This window comes from Dryobates pubescens, chromosome 4 (assembly GCF_014839835.1).
Source record: "Dryobates pubescens isolate bDryPub1 chromosome 4, bDryPub1.pri, whole genome shotgun sequence".
Classification (NCBI taxonomy): Eukaryota; Metazoa; Chordata; class Aves; order Piciformes; family Picidae; genus Dryobates; species Dryobates pubescens.
In genome coordinates, this window is record NC_071615.1 from 20,946,732 (window position 1) to 20,969,227 (window position 22,496).

At 43.0% G+C, this 22,496-nt stretch overlaps 1 protein-coding gene across 1 annotated transcript; it reads left to right on the forward strand.

Annotated features, from left to right (window-relative positions):
* Positions 1–760: 760 nt before the first annotated feature.
* Positions 761–22,290, forward strand: TOPBP1 (DNA topoisomerase II binding protein 1). Its single transcript, XM_054160921.1, has 28 exons — positions 761–805; positions 1,092–1,179; positions 1,788–1,922; positions 2,406–2,549; positions 3,277–3,458; positions 3,584–3,777; positions 4,126–4,305; positions 5,287–5,456; positions 5,825–5,988; positions 6,484–6,731; positions 7,009–7,328; positions 8,116–8,288; positions 9,272–9,483; positions 10,771–11,060; positions 12,060–12,233; positions 12,834–12,943; positions 13,817–13,940; positions 14,278–14,424; positions 14,875–14,983; positions 15,505–15,697; positions 16,412–16,638; positions 17,464–17,627; positions 18,372–18,486; positions 18,964–19,127; positions 20,028–20,168; positions 21,030–21,119; positions 21,564–21,725; positions 22,078–22,290. The coding sequence occupies exons 2-28, from the start codon at positions 1,099–1,101 to the stop codon at positions 22,219–22,221; spliced, it is 4,557 nt and encodes a 1,518-aa protein (XP_054016896.1). The 5' UTR covers positions 761–805; positions 1,092–1,098; the 3' UTR covers positions 22,222–22,290.
* The last annotated feature ends 206 nt before the right edge of the window (positions 22,291–22,496 follow it).

Consider the following 22,496-nt stretch of genomic DNA (forward strand, 5'->3'; position numbering starts at 1 on the left):
GCATCAGCGTGACACAAGCAGCAGCAAGCCTTAGCAAGCCGCATGGCTACTAAGGATGGAGGTCCGCTGGATGAGCGGGCACGGGCACCTTCCAATGACTCGGGCAGTGTGATACAGGAGAACTGAGGCACAAATTTTGCATGTGCTCATGATCTGCTCTGGAAGGAGGGCATTTGACAGTCTCGTCCATAGCTTAAAAATGACCAAAATTCCTTCCACAGGACAGTAAGAATTGAAACTTGGGTGGAAATGGGATACTCACACTTCCCGTCTCTCCCAGACTCTTGGCAGCTGTGGTAGACAGGAGCACCAATACTCCAAAGAGGTGACTCGCCCAGGTGAGTTCTCTCGATGGACTTGGGGATTTTCTGGAGAGCAGGGGCCGGATGCAAGGGACACTGAGACTAGGGAAGCGACAACTCGCTACGGCGCAGTCAACTCCCGGAGTGGAATCTCCTCCATCTTCCCGCTCGCGAAACTAACACAAACTGAGGGGACTGCACCGACAACGACTGGGTGCGATACGCCGCAGGGACATCCCAGCGGGAGCAGGCGGAAGGCCGGACACTGCCGCCCATTCCTGACACCACAGGCAGCCGCGCGCACTGCCCGCCTTCCGAAACCGCGAGCGCCGGGCCCCGCGCGGCGGCACCTCCAATGGGCAGGCTGGGACCGCTCGCGCGCAGCGCCCACTTCCCGCCGCGCCTTCCGCAGTCTCCGCCCGCGCCGGCTGGCCGGCCCCCCCACGCATGCGCGATGTGAGAGCCGCCGCTTTCCCGCCCGCCGTGGAGGCGCCGGGCCTTGGGTGAGGACCGGGATCGCGGTCGCGTGCGTGGGTAAACTGACAGCGCCGGACGTCCGCTGGCGATCAGGGGCCCGTGGGTGTGCGGGAGCCCCCGGCGAAAGAAGGGGTCACTGTGGTGAGGGGGCGCCGAGGGTAGGCGGCGTGGAACAGGCCTGTGGGACGGGGACAGGGACAGGGACAGGGACAGAGGGTCCGCAGCTCGTGGAGGTGGACGATGCGGCCCACCGCTGCGTGTTTCCGGGCTGCGCCGAAGATGTCAGGGCACTAACTGGGTTTTGCTTCTCAGTTAAAGGATGAAAGTTAGCAAGGAGCCGTTTTTTGTGAAATTTGTAAAGTCTTCTGGGAACTTGGAGTACTTTTTTAAAGCTCTTGAGGTAAGTAGGTTTGCTCACATCTCGCTGAGCTTTGTGAATTATTGATTTCTGTGGTTGGCTTTGATGTAGCTTATATGTATACAACTGGAAATAAAGCTATTTCTGTGATGGACGTGTTTAGTGTTTAAGGGCCTTTGTTGAACAAGAGCAATTTTGTTGACGAAATTACTTGTGGAAGAAAAGAATAATTATAATTTCAAAGCCTATTGACATAAAGTCATAGAATTCTTTCCATTGGATCTTTAAGATCATCGAGTCCAACTCTTAACGTGTAGTGAGTGACGTGTAGCTTGCAAGGCCTGTGGTGTGGTCACTCACCTAAACACTAAGCAAGCTTAGGAAGGGGTTGTTTTCCATCTTGAGAGGTTAAGCTAAAGGGAGCTAAAGGCACTGTGTGGCAGGATCAGGTCCTGAAAGTGTGCATGATGAATGTTTGAGTATTTTCAAACCTGGGGGAATGAGGGAGGCACCCAAGATGTATTTTAGCCCTTTCTTCTGCTGATTCATTTTGTTGTGAGCTGCTTCAGGTAGATGTACTTATGTAATTTCACAGGATTACCTACTTGTGGTTTGTTAAATGAATGTTGTTTTGTGCTGTTTTCCTGCAGTCTATAAAAGAATTTCAGCCAGAAGAACACCTCCAGATCCTTGAAGAAGCAGCAGCACTTAATATAAAAGAAGATGATAAATCACTTTACATTTGTGATCCTTTTAGGGGTGTTGTTTTCAGTCATCTCAGAAAGGTAGGCTACCCGTCAACTTATTTCTAGATATATTGCTTCTTTTCTGTAAGCATCCCTGTCCCTGCTTGTACTCTGCACTAAATGTAGCAGTCTAAAGTATTCACAGTAAAATCTGTAAAACTTCACTGCGTCCTGTATTCAGCGAAGAAGATGACTGGCAATGCATGAAGATTGTTTTGAAGCACATGGGATGGTTCTAGTTCTGCTGGAGTAGCTAGGCTGGCTCTCAGACGGTTTTTTACCTCCTGAGTGACAGGATTTTGTTTGACCTGCAAGGAATTGTGCAGTAGACAGAGATGTGCTAGAGAATTCCAGCTGGCCTGCTAGCTGTAGTATCTGCTACTTTCATTGAGGCAGAGAGCCTGAAAATCTCCAGCTGAAAGTAAAACCAAAACTGGTAGACCAAGGGCCCTGTCTTCCCTGGGAATCTGAGTGTACCTTCTGCCAATGCTTTTTGGTTTGTTCCCTGTTATTTTGTTGCAGCTTGGTTGCAGGATTGTTGGACCACAGGTAGTCCTGTACTGTATGGAGTCCCAGCGCTGTGTTCCAAGAGCGGAGTACCCTGTGTACAACATGACCATGGCCGATGTAACAGTGTCCTGTACCAGCCTTGAAAAAGATCTTAGGGTAAGGCACTGTGCAGAGGAGCTTGTTTAGCTGGTTGTCACTCTCATTTCCTTCAGATGGCTTGTTACTAAGGCAGCAGTCATGCCATATGTAAGCCTGATAACCATGCCTGTATCTGGATAGGTCCAGTCTTAATATATTTTGTAGACTATGTGTAGTATATTTAGAGAGTTGTGTGGAGAAAGCAGGAGCCGTATATGCAGTATATAAATGTGTATGTGGTAGTATATCTGTGCATTCACATGTATATATTACATAAGCACATAGATATACAATCATACAAGATTTCAGCTGTATTACTGTAGGAGTTTATGTGTGTTTTAGGTGTTTTTCTTGATGAGACAAATCACTTACCTGGCTAGTTTGTGGCTGTCATGCTACAGAGGTGCTCTGTTGCTGGTTACTCAGAACTACATGGTGGAGATTCAATACCCAGTCAATTGTGGTTTAAATAGAAGTTTACTTTTTTTGCTTTGCCTTTTTTTTTTTGTTCCAATATTTCTTTCTAATTGGTACTAACTAAAATGTCAACAAAGGCAAATAAAATAGAAAAAATATATGATGGGTTTTATGGCTTCCGTATATGCAATTATATACCAATTTGTGGTTTTTAACATTTTTTAGGAGAAACCATGGACAATTAAATCCCCAATTTTTTTAAGGTGAACGTGTGATGTAGGTTATTTCTTTTTTATTGATATCTTTTCCTAATTTTTTCCCCTCCCAGGAAGAAGTTCATAACTATGTGCAGATGATGGGTGGACGTGTGTACAGAGACCTCAATGTGTCAGTAACTCATCTTATAGCTGGAGAAGTTGGCAGCAAGAAATACTTAGTAGCTGCTTCTCTGAAAAAACCTATTTTGCTTCCCTCTTGGGTTAAGATGCTGTGGGATAAGTCTCAGCAAAGGTATTAAAACACAAACCAAAACTGGTTTTGTTTTGGGGACTGGTAATTCTTACAGTAATACAGACAGCTTGCTTTTTCTGATTGACTTGGAGGAAAAGCACGTTGTCTTGCTTTCTTTCCTTTAGCATGCTGAGATACACCGAGGTTAGCATGGAAGACTACACCTGCCCTGTGTTCTTGGGCTGTACCATTTGTGTAACTGGCTTAAGCACCTCGGACAGGAAAGAAGTCCAGCGCCTTACTGCTGAGCATGGAGGGCAATACACAGGGCAGCTCAAGATGAATGAGTGTACTCACCTCATAGTCCAGGAGCCAAAAGGTAGGACTTGCCGGGAAGGGTTTTCTTCTTTTCTCCAATTTCCTTCCTATTCCTCATGGGAATATCCTGGGACTTCTTAAATAAAAACTTTTTCCCCCTGGTTCTTGAAAGTTTTGAAGCCCCTTTTTGGTTAGTGCCCTGTCATGCTGTACCCATAAGCTAGCCATCAAGGAGTTCTTTTGCTTTAACTCATCTTTGCAGAAGAGTTCAGGATAACACACCTTGCATATTGAAACCAGTTATTTGACTTGTAAAATGTTCTTAATGTCCAGACATCCTTCAGTGGTCACTGTTTGAAGCATTAGCTTTTTGGTGACTTGTGATTGCCATTTTGTTTACATTTGAAAGGTCGGAAGTATGAATGTGCCAAAAAATGGAATGTGCACTGTGTGTCTGTGCAGTGGTTTTCTGACAGCATCGAGAAAGGCTACTGCCAGGACGAGACAATGTATAGAATAGAGGCTGGAACAAAGCAGAGTAACATGCCCAGTACATCAACACCTACAAGCCATGCCAGCAAGCTTGACAGTAAGTAAGACCTTTTAAGATATGTTAAAGTGAGGTAGGAAACGTTGTCAGTAAGGAGGAAAAGCTTTCAGAAGAGCAGGATGCTGCTTGCTTTTCGACAGTTTGCATTCTGACCCAAAGCACAATAGATTACTCTTCGTGCATGTTGAGTATTCCAACGTGTAGGCTTCAATGCATGAAGCATTGTTTAAAAAGTAAAGCTGAACTATGCATATGATTGTCTGCTTAAGAATCAGTGGTGTGTCTCTCTGAGTCCTAAAAGAGCATGGCTGTTGATATGTTTGTATTTTAAAATGGGTGTCTGTTAGGAATTTAACCTTAGCAGCAGTCTTAGGGGAAAAAGAAATGCTGGGGGATTTAAATTATTATGTATTTCTCTCTGGTTTTTTTTTTTCCTTCATATGTTTGTTTTTACTTTATGCTATAAACAGAAGAAAAGTGAAAAGCATTTAGTAAACAAACATGGTAGCATGAAAGACACAGCCAGTTTAAATGTGTCTTTCCAAATGCCCATTGCTGATGACTGCTTCCAGAACTGCCTGACCAGGAGCACATGCTGGGTTAGCACCACCAAGAAAACATAGGGAATTCAATTAGGTATTCTGGAAGTTGCATAGAACTATTAAATCCCTGAGCTTCATACTAATTTCTCTTTACTAAAGACAGACCTACCTATTTTTAAGAGTTTTCTAATAGACTGGAATAAAAGCTTTGCAAGCTGGTCTCATTGTCTGCTACCTCATAGAAGACATCCATTCAGGAAGAAACAGAATATGCATAAGCACTCTTTGCTAGTAAGATCTGTGTGTAGTTAAAAGCCTTGATTTTACCATGGTTACAGTTACCTAGTATTTTTTTATTCTTCAGACTTTACATTGTCTTGCACAATGAAATCATAGATGGTGATTTTGTATTTTGTTTAGTGAAGCAGCAGAGAGAGAGGAGCCCAAGCTAATGCATCTCTCTTGTTTTTATTTAAAGATCATACCTTTTCAGATGTCAGCCACATTTCCAATATCAGTTCCAGTGTTGTTAGTGACACTGCATGTAGTTCTGCTATGAGCAGCGGACTGGATCCTCCTCCTGATGAACTGGAAAACTTGGATATAAGTTTGTTTCAAGCCCCCGAAGATCTGCTAGATGGGTGTCGAGTATGTTTAACAATGTATACTTTGAAATGTTCTGTCTGAACCCCGTGGAAGCAGTTAGGTTGAAGCACTGACAGCTGCTGCTTGAGTGGATTGTTGTTTCTGTGCTCAGTAGCAAATGCACGATCTGTTTTGTGGCCATGTGCTGTGGCTTTGGCTGGCGGTTCTTTCCATTTGTAAATATTGAAATTTCTCCAGATCTGTTTGTAAAGTTCAATTACCCAATTCAAATGGTGAACTTTGCTGCTTCTCAGAAGCTGTGGCACTAGTTTCTGTGTTCTACAGCAGTCAAAACAGGTTACAGCAAAATAGCCTACTTCATTTTTTCTTTTTTTTTTCCCCCAAAAAAACCTGCTCTGTTTTCTTTGTAGATCTATCTGTGTGGCTTCAGTGGCAGAAAGCTGGACAAGATGAGAAGGCTTATCAATTGTGGTGGAGGTGTTCGATTTAATCAGCTTAATGAAGATGTTACCCATGTCATTTTAGGGGAGAATAGTGATGAGCTGAAACACTTTTTGGACAAGACAGCCCACAGGTTATGATAACCATATTGCTTAAAGTATACTTCCTCCTTGTTTTCTTTCTCCCACAACCTCATAAGCAGGAGAACGTGTCATGATTGGAGATTTCAGCGTAGTTCTTGACTCAAATTACAACTTAGAGCTAATATTCATAAGCTCATCTTTGTGTGCTCTTGAATAATGTAGTTCTTTGAGCAGGTATGAGTCACTTCAGCAAGCCGAAAACCAAGTAGGATTGGTGAAGAGAGGTGTTTAAATATGCGTGTTAATGTATTGAGTAAGGGTTTGGCAACAGAGCAGTGGCAGATCTAATTTCCATGATAGAAAGTATGCATGAAATTCTCTGTTCTCAGACTGAAAGTATTAAACAAAATCTAGAGGATAAAGTGGTCAAAGCTTGCTTAGTATCGGAATTAGAAACTTCCGGTGTGTGTCTATAGACTATTATTTGTAGAGTGGGAAAGAAGGCTCTGTTCTGAAACTTGTTTGTATAACACTTTATTTTATAGGCCTCATGTAGTGACAGCAAAATGGTTGCTGCAGTCATTTAGTAAAGGTTACCTACATCCAGTGGAGCAATTTATCCCTCTAAACTACCAGCTGTTGGAGAATCCCATTTTGGAGCAACCTGGAATGAAATCAGTTCTTCCAAAAAATAAGAGTCTCTTAAGGAAAGAGGGTGTGGCCAATACAAAGCACCAGAAAGCTGCTGAAGATGACTTCCTCTCTCAATATGTAAACAATGACTCTATATTAGGTATGTTCAGACTCAGGAGGTTCAGCTGTTCATGATTGGCATTTGGGTTTTGCAGCATTTGCTGGCCACATCTAGTATCCTAGCTTTAGACTATGTCTTAGAACCCAAATGTTAACAGGCTTAGAGCAGTTTGTATCTAACACCTGTTTGCAGAGATCAGAATGCTGTTATGTGTTCATGAAACTGTTTTAAATTGTCTTTGATGTTCTTGTCAAGCCATTAGTGTGCTTGGTTGTGATTTTTGTTTATTTGATTTGTTGTTGTTACTTCCTTTCAGATGAAGCTGATAAACTAACATCTGGAACCTTCAATGATATTACTCACTTGACTGTTCAAGGAGAGAATCAGTCTTCTGTTGTTGATGCTTCTTTGGGAGAGTCTTCAGTGCTGGCTGAAGGAGGCTTGTTTGTCAGAAAGAGGTTTCTGCTGCTGGGTTTTGATGAAGAGGATGAGTCCTGCATTGCAGAGACCATAAAGGAGAATGCTGGGAAAGTTCTGCCACCACAAAGCAGAACCATTGCAGACTATGCTGTGGTACCTCTACTGGGGTGCGAGGTGAAGCCAACTATTGGTGATGTTGTCACACATACGTGGCTGGTGAGTTACAGTTTCAGTTCTGCAAGTAACCAGGTCTCTGTATTAGACCTATATCTTGTCAGAACAGAGTTAGTGGTGGCTTAAATGTAAATAATATAGTGAAACATCAACCCCATTTCATTTGAAGTGTACTAAATGAAAGCATGCTTTAAACCCTCTGCAGCTGCAAGGTGTCTTTTTTATCTGTTCTACCTCATTTTCTACAGGCTTGTTAAGTAGGACTTAATTTTCATGACTCAAAGACCTGTTATAGGAGTCTGACAGAATTCTCTCTAAATAATGAATTATAGAAGGAGCCAGCTGGCTAATAATGGTTTCATTTGATATCTTTGTGCTTACATTTTCTTATTTCATGCTTTTTACAGCTTTTTAACTTGTTGCAGAAGATCAAGTCAGACTTACAGCTCAAAGTCAAGAAAATTTAACCCTAGTTGCCAAGAGCAGGCACGTGATACAGACTAAGCACTGTTAGTGTATTTCAGTACTTAGGTAACTTTCTGTGAAGCAAATCTGTACAAAGCCTCAGGTCATGCCTTGAAGGGAGCCTCCAGGGTTGGAATAGTAACTGAAGAGTTTCAAACAATGCTTCAGTATGTCAAGTCTGACAGAATTAAAATAACCTAGAAAAGAATTTTGATTCAACTAGAAATAGGTTGCCACAGATGGAATGATGGAAGCAGGATTGCTTCTTGTTGAGTCCAGAAATGCTATTGTGCAGTTGCTGAGATATTATTGGGTTGTTTGCTGTTTGGCTTGATTTGCATTTTTATCGCTCACCTTTTTTTAGGCAACATGTGTGGAACAGCAGCTCCTTTTGGATCCCCAGTCCAATCCACTTTTCACACCAGTCCCAGTAGCAGAAGGAGTTACCCCTCTGGAAGGTTGTGTTCTCTCTTTCAGCCTGTTTACTGGTGCAGAGAGAGATTCCCTGGTTTATCTGGCAGGACTGCTAGGAGCTAGGTATGTCTCCTTTCACCATTTCTTCTTGTCCTTAGCCAGTGTGGCAAAATTCTTTATGCTTTTAATTTAATTTCTTCCAGGAGTAACAAATATTGAAAGTCTTTTGGATTCTATTAATTTACAGAAGCTAGTGCTGAAGCAATGAGATGTTCTTTTGTAGGTCTTTTACTTTCCTCTCCTTTGCAGAAATTTAATCAGTATTCACACAGACTAATTTCTTCCAGAATATTCTCAGTCTCTTATTTCCCAGTGGCTGAGTCAGGAACATTTGGCTCTGCTTTGAAACAGAGCAAAAAACTCAGTTTTTCAGATGCTAACTTCTGAGTTGCACTTCAGTTGTCTGGGAGTGGACCATTGTTCCCTTTCTTCAGTGCTGTCTGGTTGAGCCTTATAACCATTGGTAGTGCACATTTATTAGGACCTGGGATGGTGAACTGCTTGCTCCTAGTTCATCAGGATCTTTGAATAACAGTAAGGAAAACATTCAGACAGGAAGTAGCAAAATTGTGTAGCTTAGAGTGTCATTTGATCTGATTTGTAGATTGTTTGAACTAGATTCTTTGCTGGTGAGTCCTCAGACCTTCTGTCTTCTTGAAAGATTGAGTCCTTGATGATAAGAGAGGAGCTGTCATATAAAGAAAACTGTTGTTCATTTGGAACTGATGCCTGCTGGCTCCAGGAAGGACTCCAGCCTGTCCCATTAATCTTGCAGAGGAATGTGGGGTCCAGTGTATGACTTGGCAATTGGATATGTGAGGACTTCTGGAGTATGAGAAATGTTAGTGTTTCCAGTGCTGCTAGGAGCAGAACATTTCTGTTGAACTTTATGTTTGTCTGTTTATTTCAGGGCATAGGTTAGGTTGTAAAGTGCAAAGTGAGATAATTCTACCAGTTCTGTTTCTGTTGCTTGAATGCACTTAACAGCATCAATGTACCCTACGTTGATTTTCTTTTGGACTAGATGACTATGTTATTAATTTCAGAGTCCAGGAGTTCTTTGTGCGGAAAGCCAACGTGAAGAAGGGAATGTTTGCCAGTACCCATCTCGTGGTGAGGGCCCCGGATGGTTCCAAGTATGAAGCTGCCAAGAAGTGGAAGCTGCCGGCAGTCACTGCAGCCTGGCTTCTGCACTCTGCAAGGACTGGAAAGAGAGCAGATGAAAGCAAGTTCTTGGTCGAAGATGCAGCGGCTGAAGGTTGGTTATTAGCAAGTTAGGGAATATGATTGTGTCTTTGTGATGTTAGTTCACAACAAAGAAGCCAGGTATGAGGAACTTTGGGTTTTGTCCCACTTGCAAAGTACTGCAGCTAAAGGATATTTTCTCCAGTATTTTTCCTTTCTTCTCTTTTTTTCTTTTCCTTTCTTTCTTTTTTTTTTTCCCCCTGTCCATAACAGAAATGAGATTGTGTGTTTGTTGGAAGTCTCTTGGAGCTAGTGGGGTCTCGTGGTTAGCAGTCAGTTGGGAATCAAGCTCCATGTCCCAGCTCTGTTTGGTTTTGACACATACACTGCTTTGTAGGTTACATGGAATCCGTAGATCCAGCTTGCAACTCCACAATTGCTAGTCAGCAATGATGTGATGCCTCTCTGTTCAGTTCTTCATGCCTGCTTCATCTTTCCATGCATCTCCTACTTTTCTGGTTATGTCACCCCTTTTATTTGGCAAGATTTCTTCCATACAAAGTTGCAATTTAATCCTGAAGGTTAGCAGCCCTGTTTTACCAGGGCTTGTGAATTAATGACATGGGGTCACTAAGTCAGAGGGCAAAAGTGATGTTGTTGGCATGGACATATCTTGTCTGTGTGTTGTATTCTTAAGGAAAAAAAAAAAGATGGGGGGGCGAAAATAAGCAGTAAAATGTCAAAGCAATTCTTGTACTAATCTGTGAGCTATAAAGATGATGAGTCATGCTTATCTAGAAGTATTTATGATGGAAAAGATTTAAGGGTTTATTTCTGTCCAAATCTTGGGCCTGTTAATCCAAAGGCACAAGGAACTGGCAGTGTCCATAGTGACCTAAATAGGTATGTTTCAGAGTTGTGAATATGAAAGAAATAGGAAGTAATGAGCCAGGGAGGAGGAATTACCTTTAATGTTGGAAGAAAAGAGTTTGTTGTCTGTTACATCTTTTTCTTGGATTTGTATTTCATAGTTGTTACACAGCACATGTGGACTGTACAGGTACGTGTGGAACTGCAGACACTGTGAGCGCACCAGACTGCTTGCTCCTCTTCAGACACTTGGTGAAGCTCAGTACCAGTGCAATTCTAAGTAGTTAACTGAGAGAGACACTTAAGGTACTGGCTTTTAAAAGTGCAGTTGCCACTTTAGAGCATTTGTTAAGGAGATTATGAATTATTTTGGGGAAGAAAGGTCAGATGACCTTGGATTTTTATCTTTTTTTAAATAAATGTATATGTGAGATCTGTTTGAAAGAACAATCAAGATTGCTTGCTTATGTTGTCTTTGTTTCTTCTAAAGATAAGGAAATTTCCATTGCTCAGCTTAGCAAGACACCAGCAACTGTTAAATCTCCTGATTCAGAACAGCCTACATCTCTCCTCGAAGCCGGAAAACAAACAGCTGTGACCCCTCTTGATATTAACAGGTTCCAGAGTAAAGCTTTCCAAGCTGTAATCTCTCATCATATTGGGAAGTCAACCCCTCTTGCACAAGGGGGACTGCCACAGAAAGAACCGTCTTTACATCTTGATACACCATCAAAATTTCTTTCCAAAGACAAGTTATTCAAGCCTTCTTTTGATGTAAAGGTGAAAATCTCTGCAGATGTTTTAATCTGTACAGCCAGTGGGCTTAAAGATACTCATAAATTTAAGCACAGCACAGGAACTGTACTTAGCCCTTTTTATGCTGTTAACTTACAGACTTTCTATTTTCAGTAAAGCCAGGAGCTCCATTCATTTGTATCTGTTTCTAATTCACAACCTGTGCACTAAATTTATTGAGCAGTAGATGCTGTGATGTCCCTTGTGCTTATGGCCCCATCCTTGTGCATTCTACACCTCCCACACTACACAACCTGTGTTCTTTGCATCTGAAAACTGAGAAATGTAGCAAGAAGACTTAAGTTGCTTCAGATATTTGGAAGCAAGTGTTTGCTTGTTTTGTGATGAAATGCCACTCTAATGACAGGTTTTAATGTAATACCTTTATAGCAGTTACAAATTGAAAAATGCATTGGGGGTTTGGGTTCATTTTCCCACTCTAAAGGCCACAAAAGGCCAGAAAAACTGATAGTCTTAAAAACAAAGAAACCCTTAACACTGTGTCTGTGCTGAACAGGTCTTGAGTGACTTGAATGTGCTTTGGGAGTCTTCATGTTGATTTTTCATTTTCAAGGCCTTAACTGAAAGATGAATGCAGTGAACTTCTGCAGAGCTGTTAGGGTTTTTCAGGGAGCTGTTTGTGGGTTGGCTGTTGTGTTGTGGTTTTTATTTGAACACCTCTGCCCACAATACAACAGAACTTGTAAGAGGAATCCTGTGTTCTCTTTAGTTAGTTGTGCTTAGGGGAGACCTTACAGCAGCCTTTCAGTACTTAAAGGAGGCCTGCAGGAAAGGTGGGGGAGGGTAGTGATAGGACAGGGCTTAAAGGTTCTAAAGGTTTTCAACTGAAATCTGCTACTGTAGTACACTGTCCTGGTTTAGCAGCATGAAATCTTACTCCAGGCTGTATTTTTGAAGGTTGCACTTGAGTAAGGATTTTGTACTGCATTCATGAAGCTCAGTCGGTTGTTTCTTTCTCTGTAGGATGCTCTGGCAGCTTTGGAAACTCCAGGAGGTTCTGATCAAAAAAACAGGAAGCTGAGCACACCTCTTTCTGAAGTCATCTGCAGAAACTTGAAACTGGCACTGGCAAACAGCACAAGGCATACAGTAGCTCTTAGTGCCAGCCCTCAGCTGAGCGCTGCACAGCCAGAAGCGGTAGGAAATTGGGGGTTCAGTTTCTGGAGCATAGGCTTAGATGAGAAAATGCCACATCCCTTGTGATTTAAGTGACAAATGAGTTTGTCATTTGCAGTGCAATGAAATACTTCTGTGGCATCAGATTTGATGATTTCTGATTTCATGTTGAGGAAGAGCTCAGTGTGTGATGGAAGAAGCAGAATGTGTTTGAAGAGACTGGCTGGGAGTGAATGTTCTGCCTTTGGGTTCTTAGAGCATGGAATGACAATAGTGCTGGGTTTTGACCATGGAGTTTGGAAGCAGCAAAGATAAAATGTATTTATCCTAGGTTTGTTGTTACTGCATGTTTTACTGCATGATCAGTGAAGGTGACAGAACCCTGGAGCAGGCAGCCCAAGGAGATTGTGAAGTCTCCTCCTCTGGAGACTTTCAAGACCTACCTGGATGCATTCCTGTGTGGCCTGCCCTAGGTGACCCTGCTCTGGCAGCAGGGGTTGGACTTGATGAACTCTGGAGGTCCCTTCCACCCCCTGACATTCTGTGATTGTGTGATTTTTGTTATTGATACAGAAACCTTCCCAACATGACTTTCTGTTTGTATCCCTGCTGCTCCAACAGGAAGAAGAGCCCAAGCCTCTAGCTGATGTTGTTATATATGTTAGTAAAAAACTGAGCAAGAAGCAAAGTCAGCTGAATGCCATAGCAGCTTCTCTTGGGGCAGACTACAGGTATCAGTAGCTGCAAACAGCTTCTAAGCTGACGTGACTCCTAAATCATACAAGTCTTCACGTTCTAATTGACCTTTAGCTACAGCTAACATGAGATGCTGACATCTTAAATGATTTCCATCTGCTTCTAATACAGATCAAGGCCATTGATCCCTCTACAGCCACAGGCTTCTGATTTGAATTTGTGTGTGTTTGTCCTTGACTCAAAAGTAATTATTTTATCAGATTGTAAGCACAGCTAAGTTAGAGTGCTTAGAAAAGCTTAGGAAAAATAGGTTATCAAAAAGAAGCCACAAACTGACACGTGTGACTGAAACTAGAATTCTGCTGCTAATAAATCTGATTTGTATGCTTTGTTAGTGACTTCTGTAATGTCATTCATGATGTGGAGGAGGAAGTTGCCCTGGTGTTTGGTATTAGCTTAAAAATGATATTTGCATTAGATGGCAAATACTAATTTTTATCTGTAAATATTAGAACCTGGCATTGTGATTTGAGCTTCAAGGATCAGATTTCACTTGCAGCTCAGTATGTCAACAAAAGCTAAAGCTCTCTCATCCTAGGTCACATATTCTTTTCAGAAACTGATATGAAACTTCACTTAAAAACAAAGAAAACAAACCAGGAGTAAAAAAAACTCCTTTTCCACATTTAGCAGATTTAGTTGTGCTTACTTCAAGAATGCTTTCAAAAGACCTAGAAGTTTTTCTGTCCTGACTCTAAATGCTTTTTGATGAGGAAAGTGAGCTCAGTGCTTACTTAGGCATAACAAAACAGACAAAACTGCTTTAACATGAACAAGGCCTAGGATAATTTCTGGTACTTCTTGATAGGAATTATATCTTCAAGTAGTATTTTGTTTTTCTTTCCTAGATGGTGCTTTGATGAAACAGTAACACACTTCATCTACAAGGGAGGACAGAATGACAACAATAAGGAGTACAAGTCTGTTAAAGAGCGGGGAATCCATATTGTTTCTGAGCACTGGCTGTTAGAGGTATGGAGCCTGTGTTGGTCCCCTGTTGAAAGTGAAGGGAAATTAAGGCTTAAAAGCAGTTCCCTGGCAGTGGATTTTCTGTTTGTATTTATACTGAACATGTAGAGGAACTGATGATTTGAGTGATCAGTTTTCACTGATGTACTTTTACCTTCTTATCCATGAGGAGAAAGGAATTTCTCTCCCTTTGGCCATTTCTGCTGTGTGTTTCCCAGAGAGCCACAGTTTACTCTTGTGTAAAGGACTTATTTTGCTAGTGTTTTTATTGTATTTCTGCTTTCTTTCAATGTGAAATTTCTTCTGTGTCAATCAGTTTCTCACCTTTCTGTGTTTCCAGAGTGCCCAGGAATATAAACGGCTTCCTGAATCTCTCTTTCCTCACACGTACAATCCTAAAATGAGCCTGGACATCAGTGCAGTGCAAGATGACAGGCTCTCCTCCAGTAAACTGCTGTCAACTGGAAGACCAGCAGAGGAAGATGAGGTATAATGTGTGACATGAATTCATTTCCTTTGAGGCTATTTGGAGTCAGTGATGTCCTGAATCAGGTTTTTCTAGTAATTAGCATTAGCTATTGCAGGTGTTATTTAAGGATTGTCTGCATTTGCAATATTCCTCTTGTAGGGTGATGGGGGCAAATGCAGGCATTTCAGGATTAAAAGTGCTTTCCAGATTTAAAATGACATAGGTCCAGTCTTTGCCTTCAAGTAGAAAATGAGATGCAAGGTGTGAGCTTGCCTTAGTAGACATTTAGACTGCAGAATGAGTGTCACTGATGCTGCTGTTCACTTCTTTGCTGTCACTGCAGTAGCAGAAAGGTTAGATCTACTCTAAGGCAAGATTAACAATCTTCAGGATTTATACAAGTGCTGAACATGAGTGAAAAGCCAAAAAGAGGAGTTTGAGAGTTCTACTTGTCTTCCTTGTTTTTAGATTATTCCAGTGGATGAAGATGATGCTGAAGGAGACGTAACTACTGACCAAATAACAGAAAGGGTGACTCCAGGGGAAGGAGAGGTGGTAACAAGAGAATCCAAAGGAGGTGAATGTGAATCAGTGTTTTCCAAACAGTTGTGGTGCTGATGTAGCAGATTCAGTGCTGAATGTTAGGATCTGGAAGTCGTAGGTACCATTTCTGTGTGCTGGTCACGTACAGCTGTCCCAGGTGCAACGTGGGAGGAAGGGGTTTTGCTCTCTAGTTTAAAGACTTTGACAGCCTGCAGGAGAATTATGATCATCCATTGCAAATTAATAAACTGCATTTTTGTTGGTTTTAAAACACCAAAGTTTGTCTTTGAGAAATCCCTGGTTTAGAGTGTACCAATTTGATATGTAAATAAATGGGTTAGGATAGAAGCTAAATTGTATGAGCAAACTCAGAAGTGAGCCAAGCGGAAATTTCTCCTGCAGTCTAGGCGTAGGCCATTGAGGCCATACCATAGTTATCTGGGAAAACATATCTAGGAAGTCTTTTCCTCCCCTTAATGTGCTGTCCTTGTCCTGATAAGGGGCTCGGGTTTGAAGCAGTTTTCACTTGTTAAAAGTTTTGTTCTTTCTCTTAAGTTTTAACTCAGGCACTAGAAATGAGGGAGAACTTCCAGAGGCAGCTGCAGGAGATCATGTCTGCCACATCACTAGTGAAAGCACAGGGACAGAGGGGATCCCTTTCCAGAAGCAGCTGCGACGGCTCTCCAAGCACACCTGACAGCACGCGCTCTGTGCGCAACGGCCGCAGCAGGGTCTTGGAAGCTCTCAGGTATTGATCTGATCTCACTTTGTCCTCCCTGTGCATACCAAAACATTCACTGAAATGGGAATAGACCTCCAGGCTTTTCAGATCTATTCTTTCTTCACTGATTTGCTTAGATTGCTTCTCTGGCAATTGAAGTCTCTAAGTGGACATGCTAGACAAAGTCAGAGGACAGTATGCTTGCTTTGGAGGTTTGAATTGGATTGTGCCAACTGACCTCTTTCTCTTCAGCTGAGTTAGTGTTACAAGTTTGGAAGAAAGCAGTGCTGCAGTATTCCAGTACACAGGCCATATACAAGTAGGAGGTATTCCTGTGAGGTGCCTCTGTGAATGTTTCTCCTCTCTTTCTTTTCTGTCTAAACAGAGAATGGGGTCTGAACTCTAATGGTGGTGACCCACACTGTGAAAATAGGGAAACCGTGGAAAGTTACTGCTTTAGCTTGGTGTTTGTTTGCACATTACTAGGTTCACTAAGTAGAGTACACTGCTTTTGGGATGATTTACAAATATGACACATAATAGAAACATCTCCTGCTGCTATTTTGGCTGCCTTTCTTCAGCCTTGCTGATACTTTGGCTCACAAAGCCAGACTGCCGGAGTTGCTTTGATACTGAGATTTCCCCATTCCCCACTCGTGCTTTCTAGTAACAAGGTGTGATCACCCACACATGCCTCCTGTTACACAGGTGAGTACCTCAGGCCTCTGCTTTTTTCCTCAGACAATCCTGTCAGACCCTCACAGATATGAACACAGAGCCATCCCAGAGTGAGCAGATTATCTGGGATGATCCTACTGCAAGGGAGGAGAGAGCAAGGCTTGTCAGCAACTTGCAGTGGCCTAACAGTCCTTCCCAGTACACTGAGCAAGGCCACAGTAATGTCAGCAAGAACGTGGACGAGTCTGCCTTCAGAGGATCTTTAGCTGATGCGGAGATGGCTGCTATAGGTAAAATGATACATACAGTATCCTCCTTCTTTGATTGCTCTTTGGCACTTGGAAAATACCAGTGGTGTTTGAATTCTGCCTCCAAAATAGAGTGAGTGTTGTTGACATTTCTTCAGTGCTGAAAATGCACTGTACATCTTTGAGCCACCTTTCCTGTTTCTGGTTTTAGAGAAGCTTTCCTACCCATTGGCTGTTTGTGGTTGAACACCAAGGCAGTGCTTGTTTAAAAATAGAGTAGTTTGCATCAACTTCAGGAAATCTTCCAGATTGCCTTTTTTTTTTGAAGCACAACTGGATTCCAGATAGATAGAATGCAAGTCAAATGGGAATACCAGTATAAAAGCTTTTGAATTGTAGTAGAAGTACTTGTAGGTGTGAAGAATGGTGACATACAAAGAAGATAACCTCCTTGGGGTCTTAGATCTATGACTGTCTGTTTTTGTGGGTGATACTTTGTGGCAACAACCTTCCTGAAAACTGACCCTGTCCTAGAGGAGGTTGATTAAAATTAGCTGAATCTATTTGATTTTTGGTTTAACTGAATCACTGCAGTTTAGCTAAAGAAATTGGGTCATTTGAGGGCTGGGATTTTTTCAAAGCAAGACATCCAGGGACAAGAGTCTGCAGTATTGCAGTGGTGGTTTGTGGTATAAAGAAGAGCAGTTTTATGAGAGGTAGTGGTGAGATGCAGCTGTACATGGTGTAGCAGCCGTTGTGTTTTGTCCTTTCAGGATAGTTGTGCTTTTACCTTTCTTCCCCCGCTTCCTCTATCTGTAACTGTATTTAACCAAGCACAAGGCATGCAAGAATGGTTTGCTTTCACAGCTGTTCCTGAGGCTGGGCATGAAGATTTGATTGAAGGTCTGAAGACTCCTAAATGTAGAGATCCTGAAACACCGATTAAAGATCACTTGATCCCCACTCCGCAGGCCCCCAGCATTGCTTTCCCACTGGCTAACCCTCCTGTGGCACCACAGCCCAAAGAAAAGGTTTGTCATATGAAGAAAATAGTTACAATAATTTGTGTTCTGGGAGATGTAGTGGCACTTGCTGGAGAGGCCACAAAGGTGATCAGAGGGCTGCAGCACCACTCCTTTGGGGACAGACTGAGAGAATTGGGGCTGTTCAGTCTGGACAAGAGAAGGCTCCAGGGAGATCTTAGAGCATCATTCCAGTACCTGAAGGGGGCCCACAGGAAGGCTGAAGAGGGACTGTTCAAAGGGCTTGTAGTGATAGGATGAGGGGCAATAGTTTGAAACTGGAGCAGGAGAGATTTAGGTTGACATCAGGAGTGAGCTCTTCCCAGTGAGGATGGTAAACTGGAACAGGTTGCCTGGGGATATGGTTGAGGCCTCATTTCCTGGGGACATTCAAGATCAGACTTGATGGGGTAGATTTCAGAGGCCCTTGAAGTTAGGGGAAGTCTGAATGAAGAAGGATGGTGATTTCTTCATGTGTTCACCTTGGCATTCAGTGAATATGAGAGATTAGATTTATGACAGATTGGTTCAGCTGTGCCCTGAAGAAAGAGGGCACCAAGAGGATGTGAAGCAAAAAGCCAGCCTTGATTGGTGAGATCCAAGCTTTTCATCAAGTGATCGACAGCTTTGGTTCTGCTTTTCCTGGCTAAAACAAAACTTACTGTAATAATAACAACTCAGAGTGTTTGGCAGAGGAATCATCAGCAGTCAGCCTAATCTTCCTGTTTTCAAAGTCTGTTGCTGTATTTTCAGGCAGTTCCAGGGGATGAGCAGCCTGGGGAAGAACCAGAAACACACCGCAAATTTCAGCTGTCTTCTCTTAATCCTCAAGAAAGGTTTGATTTCTGCCATCTGATTGAGGAATTAGGTAGGAGATATTGGTGAACTGCAGAGAACAGTATGTGTCTGTCTGTCTGCTCAGCTGTGGCTCCTTGGGCACAAGAAGGGGCTGCTGTTAGTGACTCTCAGGTCATGGCTCACATTTATGGCTTTCTGTGCCTGGGAAGAGATTTTATTACGTGCCAGCAAACAGCAATGGTTTTGTCTTGTGGCACTTTGCTTTTAGCTGTCTCTACAACAGCCTCTTTCTTCACTGTGGGAGTGCCTAGGATCTGCTGTCCTCTGTTGTCTCCCTCATTCCAGTCTGTGTTACAGAAGACACTTCTTTACTGGCTGCTTCTCCTCTTCCTTGCCAGCTCTGCCTGTGCCACTTCCATGATAATATTCTCAGTGTAAATTGGAGTGGTGTATTTTTATCTGAGTTCAAAGAATTCTCACTTTAAGTTCACTTTTCTGTGGTACAGCATGAGCCTTACATAACTGGAATCTAATTTGTCAATTCAAGGTGGAATAGTACTGGAGAAGCAGTGCTTTGATCCCAGCTGCACACACATTGTTGTGGGGCATCCCCTTCGGAATGAAAAGTTCCTGGCATCGATGGCAGCTGGGAAGTGGGTCCTTCATCGCTCCTACCTGGAGGCATGCAGAAGAGCTGGCTGCTTTGTTCAGGCATGTGCTCTTATTAAGGGATTATCATGTTGGATCTTTTCACATGTATTTTGCACTGCTAGGAAAGGACCAATTATCCAGGATTACTTTAGAGGATACAAAGGCTGAGAAATTTTTGGCAAGTTTTACTCTGAAAACTAGTCCTGGACCAAACTCCTGGGTTAGGATAAATGAAACACCTGTACTGTTTATAGCTGCTTCTGGAAACTGAAGCCTCAGTGGTAAGCTCGCTCTTACCAGCTGAATTTATTTGCATCTTCTTATGCTAGGAATTAAATCTTGATCCTTTCAGTACATGAATCTAAAACAGTTTTAAATAATCCAGCTCTCTGACCATGCATATAAATATTCTGAACACTCTCACTTCCAACTTCTCCCCTCCCTATTACTTTACAGTTCTCCCTGGCATCAGCCAGGCTAACTGTAAAATAATGTCTGGACACTGGTTTGTGTCTATGTATCCAGACCAGCTTCACTGCTTTTGGAAGACACTGCAGCACTGTAGAGTCGGTGGTGTTCAGGGCAAAGAGCTGCTTTGCTCTCTTGTTGAATCCCATTGTCGATGACTGCAAGAGGAGTCTGGCTGTGTCCATGACTTCATGGCACAGGAAACAGGAGTTGATTTAGATACATATGTGTAACTGAAGAAGGAGATGTGGCCCTTCCCCAGAGCTGTTTCACCCAGACAAAGCTAACATATAAAGCCAGAATGAGTTAGTATTTGTTCCAGGGTGGGTTTTGTTGGGTTGGGTTTTTTGGGGTGAGGCTGTTTGGAGCTTTCTTTTTTTTTTTGTGTTTGGGGGTTTTTTTATGTATGTGTTTGGAGTTTTGTTTTTATTTCTATTCCTGCTGGTAAAGTTGGCAGGACTGCTTTGTAATTCAAGCTTATGATTGTTCTAGGAAGAAGATTATGAGTGGGGAAGTAATTCCATACTTAATGTTCTGCCTGGAATCAATGTAAACCAGAAAAAACTAGCACTTGCAGCCATGAGGTGGAGAAAAAGAATTAATAAAGGGAGACAAGAAAGTGGCATTACTGAGGTACAATATTGTTGAGGTATTTGGATACTCATGCAATAGAAGTTGTACAACATGGATAGACAGGACAGGGATTGTCACCAGGAAACAACTGTCAGGGCAAGGTAATCTGCCTTGTTAATAAGAACAAGATGGCTTAGCTGGATACATTCTAGTTAAGTAAATTTAGTTTTGAAATCTTTAGTGCTGGCATATTAAAAGTCTTAATCTCCTCCTGACCAAGTGTTCATGCTTCACAAAGCTGGAACGTGGCTATGGTTGTGCCCTTCAGGCAGCAGGGTAATGTTTACACTGTAGAGCTCCCACTGGGAGCAAACCTAACTTGGCTTTACCTGGAAACCACAGCTGCCACACCAGTGCTGTGCTGGGTAGGTGAGAGCTCTCTTGATTGCATTTTTGGAGCTCTAGCAGTGAACATGCTGCTGTGCTTCTGCCAGGGCGTAAGTTTACACCTTGCCTGCTTGGAAGTCAGGGTGAGTGCTTGTAGGAAGCACTCAGTTGGCCTTGGGTACTGTTCCTGTACCAGATAACGTAGTGCATGGGCTGGGGAATTGTCTCCAGGCAGCTATTTGTCTTTAGAGGTGCTTCTGCATGTGAGTGCCTGGTGCTCGGAGACAGTGCTCATGGCAAAGGGGCTTTGCAGAGATGGCTTTGCCCATGCAGATGGAAGGGTTTGGTGGCAAGCTGCCTACTACTGTGGTGGCCCAATAGTTCTGTGGTAGCTTTTCTGCCATTTACTCTTAAAAGACAACCAAGTGATTTTTATCTGGTGGATATTCCCAAAAGGGGCAGATTCTAGCTCCAGTAATCTTTGTACTCTTCTATTACCAACATACTTAAGACTAAATGGAATCTTTTATCTAGGGAGCTTTCAGTGGTTGGAAAGTGATCCTGAATGTTGATCAAACCAAGGAAGCAGGCTTCAGGCGCCTTCTTCAGTCAGGAGGAGCAAAGGTATGCAGTGTTTTGTTGTGGTTTTTTGTTTGTTTTTTTAATAGTGAATTATGCATGTTTGGGGTGGTTAATTCTGCTACACTTCGTGCTGGGCGTCTTCTGTGAGACTAAAAGGTCTTAACTAACAAAATGGCTTGTACAGCACAGCTGAGACATGCTCAAAGGGTGGGAGGACATTTTGCAAGTGGTCAGGCAGAGCAGCTTGTCTGAGGTCACATGAGACAGTGGTGCTGGTGGGAAGTGAGGACAGAATTTCTGTGCCCTGCCTCAACAAAGAGGATCACCCTTCATGTGATGGTACAGAGTGCAGCTCGGAAGGCTATCTTATTTCCTTTGGGTTTGCTAATTAATTTGCTGAGTGAAATTCTAGCTAATGGGCTGCATTTGTCTTGGGGATGAAACACATGAAAATAAAGCCACTCTTTGCTGTGTTTGGGTCTGCAGGTGTTTTCTGGTCACGCTGAGTCCCTCTTCCAAGAAGCGACTCATCTCTTTGCTGATTTCAGCAAGCTGAAGCCAGATGACAGCAGGGTGAACGTGGCAGAGGCAGCAGCCCAGGGAGTGAACTGCCTGAAACCAGAGTACATCGCTGACTACCTCATCCAGGTGTGCATGCTCCAGGGGGCTCTTCCCCCACCCATGGGCAGAGGGGGCCAGGCATCTCTCCTGCAGCACCCCCAGCCATCCCAAGCCTCTGAAGGGAACTGGTGCTCTACCAGTTAGGGAGCCTCTTCTGCTGGTTGTGGCCATGTGTGCCTGCTGTGTGATCCATGGCCTTGACTCAGCACTCTGCCATGGCTTGTTCTGCTGCTGCAGTGGAGTCTGTTGCAGGGTAGGGAGCTTGTAGGATGTGTTCTAGATGTAGGTATCCAGCCCTTGGCTTGTTCCTGAAGCAAACTATTGAGCTGTTTCTCAAAGGCTTCCTGAGCTAAACCACTTTATTTCCCCTCTGTTGAAGGATCCACCTCCCACAGTGGAGTCTTACCGCTTGCCAGAGGCTGTCTCTTGCCTTCAGCATCACACAGACCCTGCAGCTGGATTATCCCAGAAGAGAAAGGCACAGGGAGAAACAAGTGGAGTCAAGAGATGCAGAGTACGCTGAGCAAAGGCTGTGCTTTTGATCTGTACAGGTTTTAATTCCTATTTATATTTTTTAATTCTCACCACAAAAAATTAAAAGCTTTGAGTTTCACTTCTAAAATGACTCTCCAGTAATAGTCCTGGGAAAGCTAGCTTTGGTTTACCAGCAACACCTGAAGCCAGGGCAGTGAATGGCTTTGGGCAGGGACACCCTTCTGTAAGAACAGTGAAGACATGGTTTGCAGGATGCTGTTCACACCTTTTAATCAGTGAGCTGTGGGGAAAATGCCAGCTGAT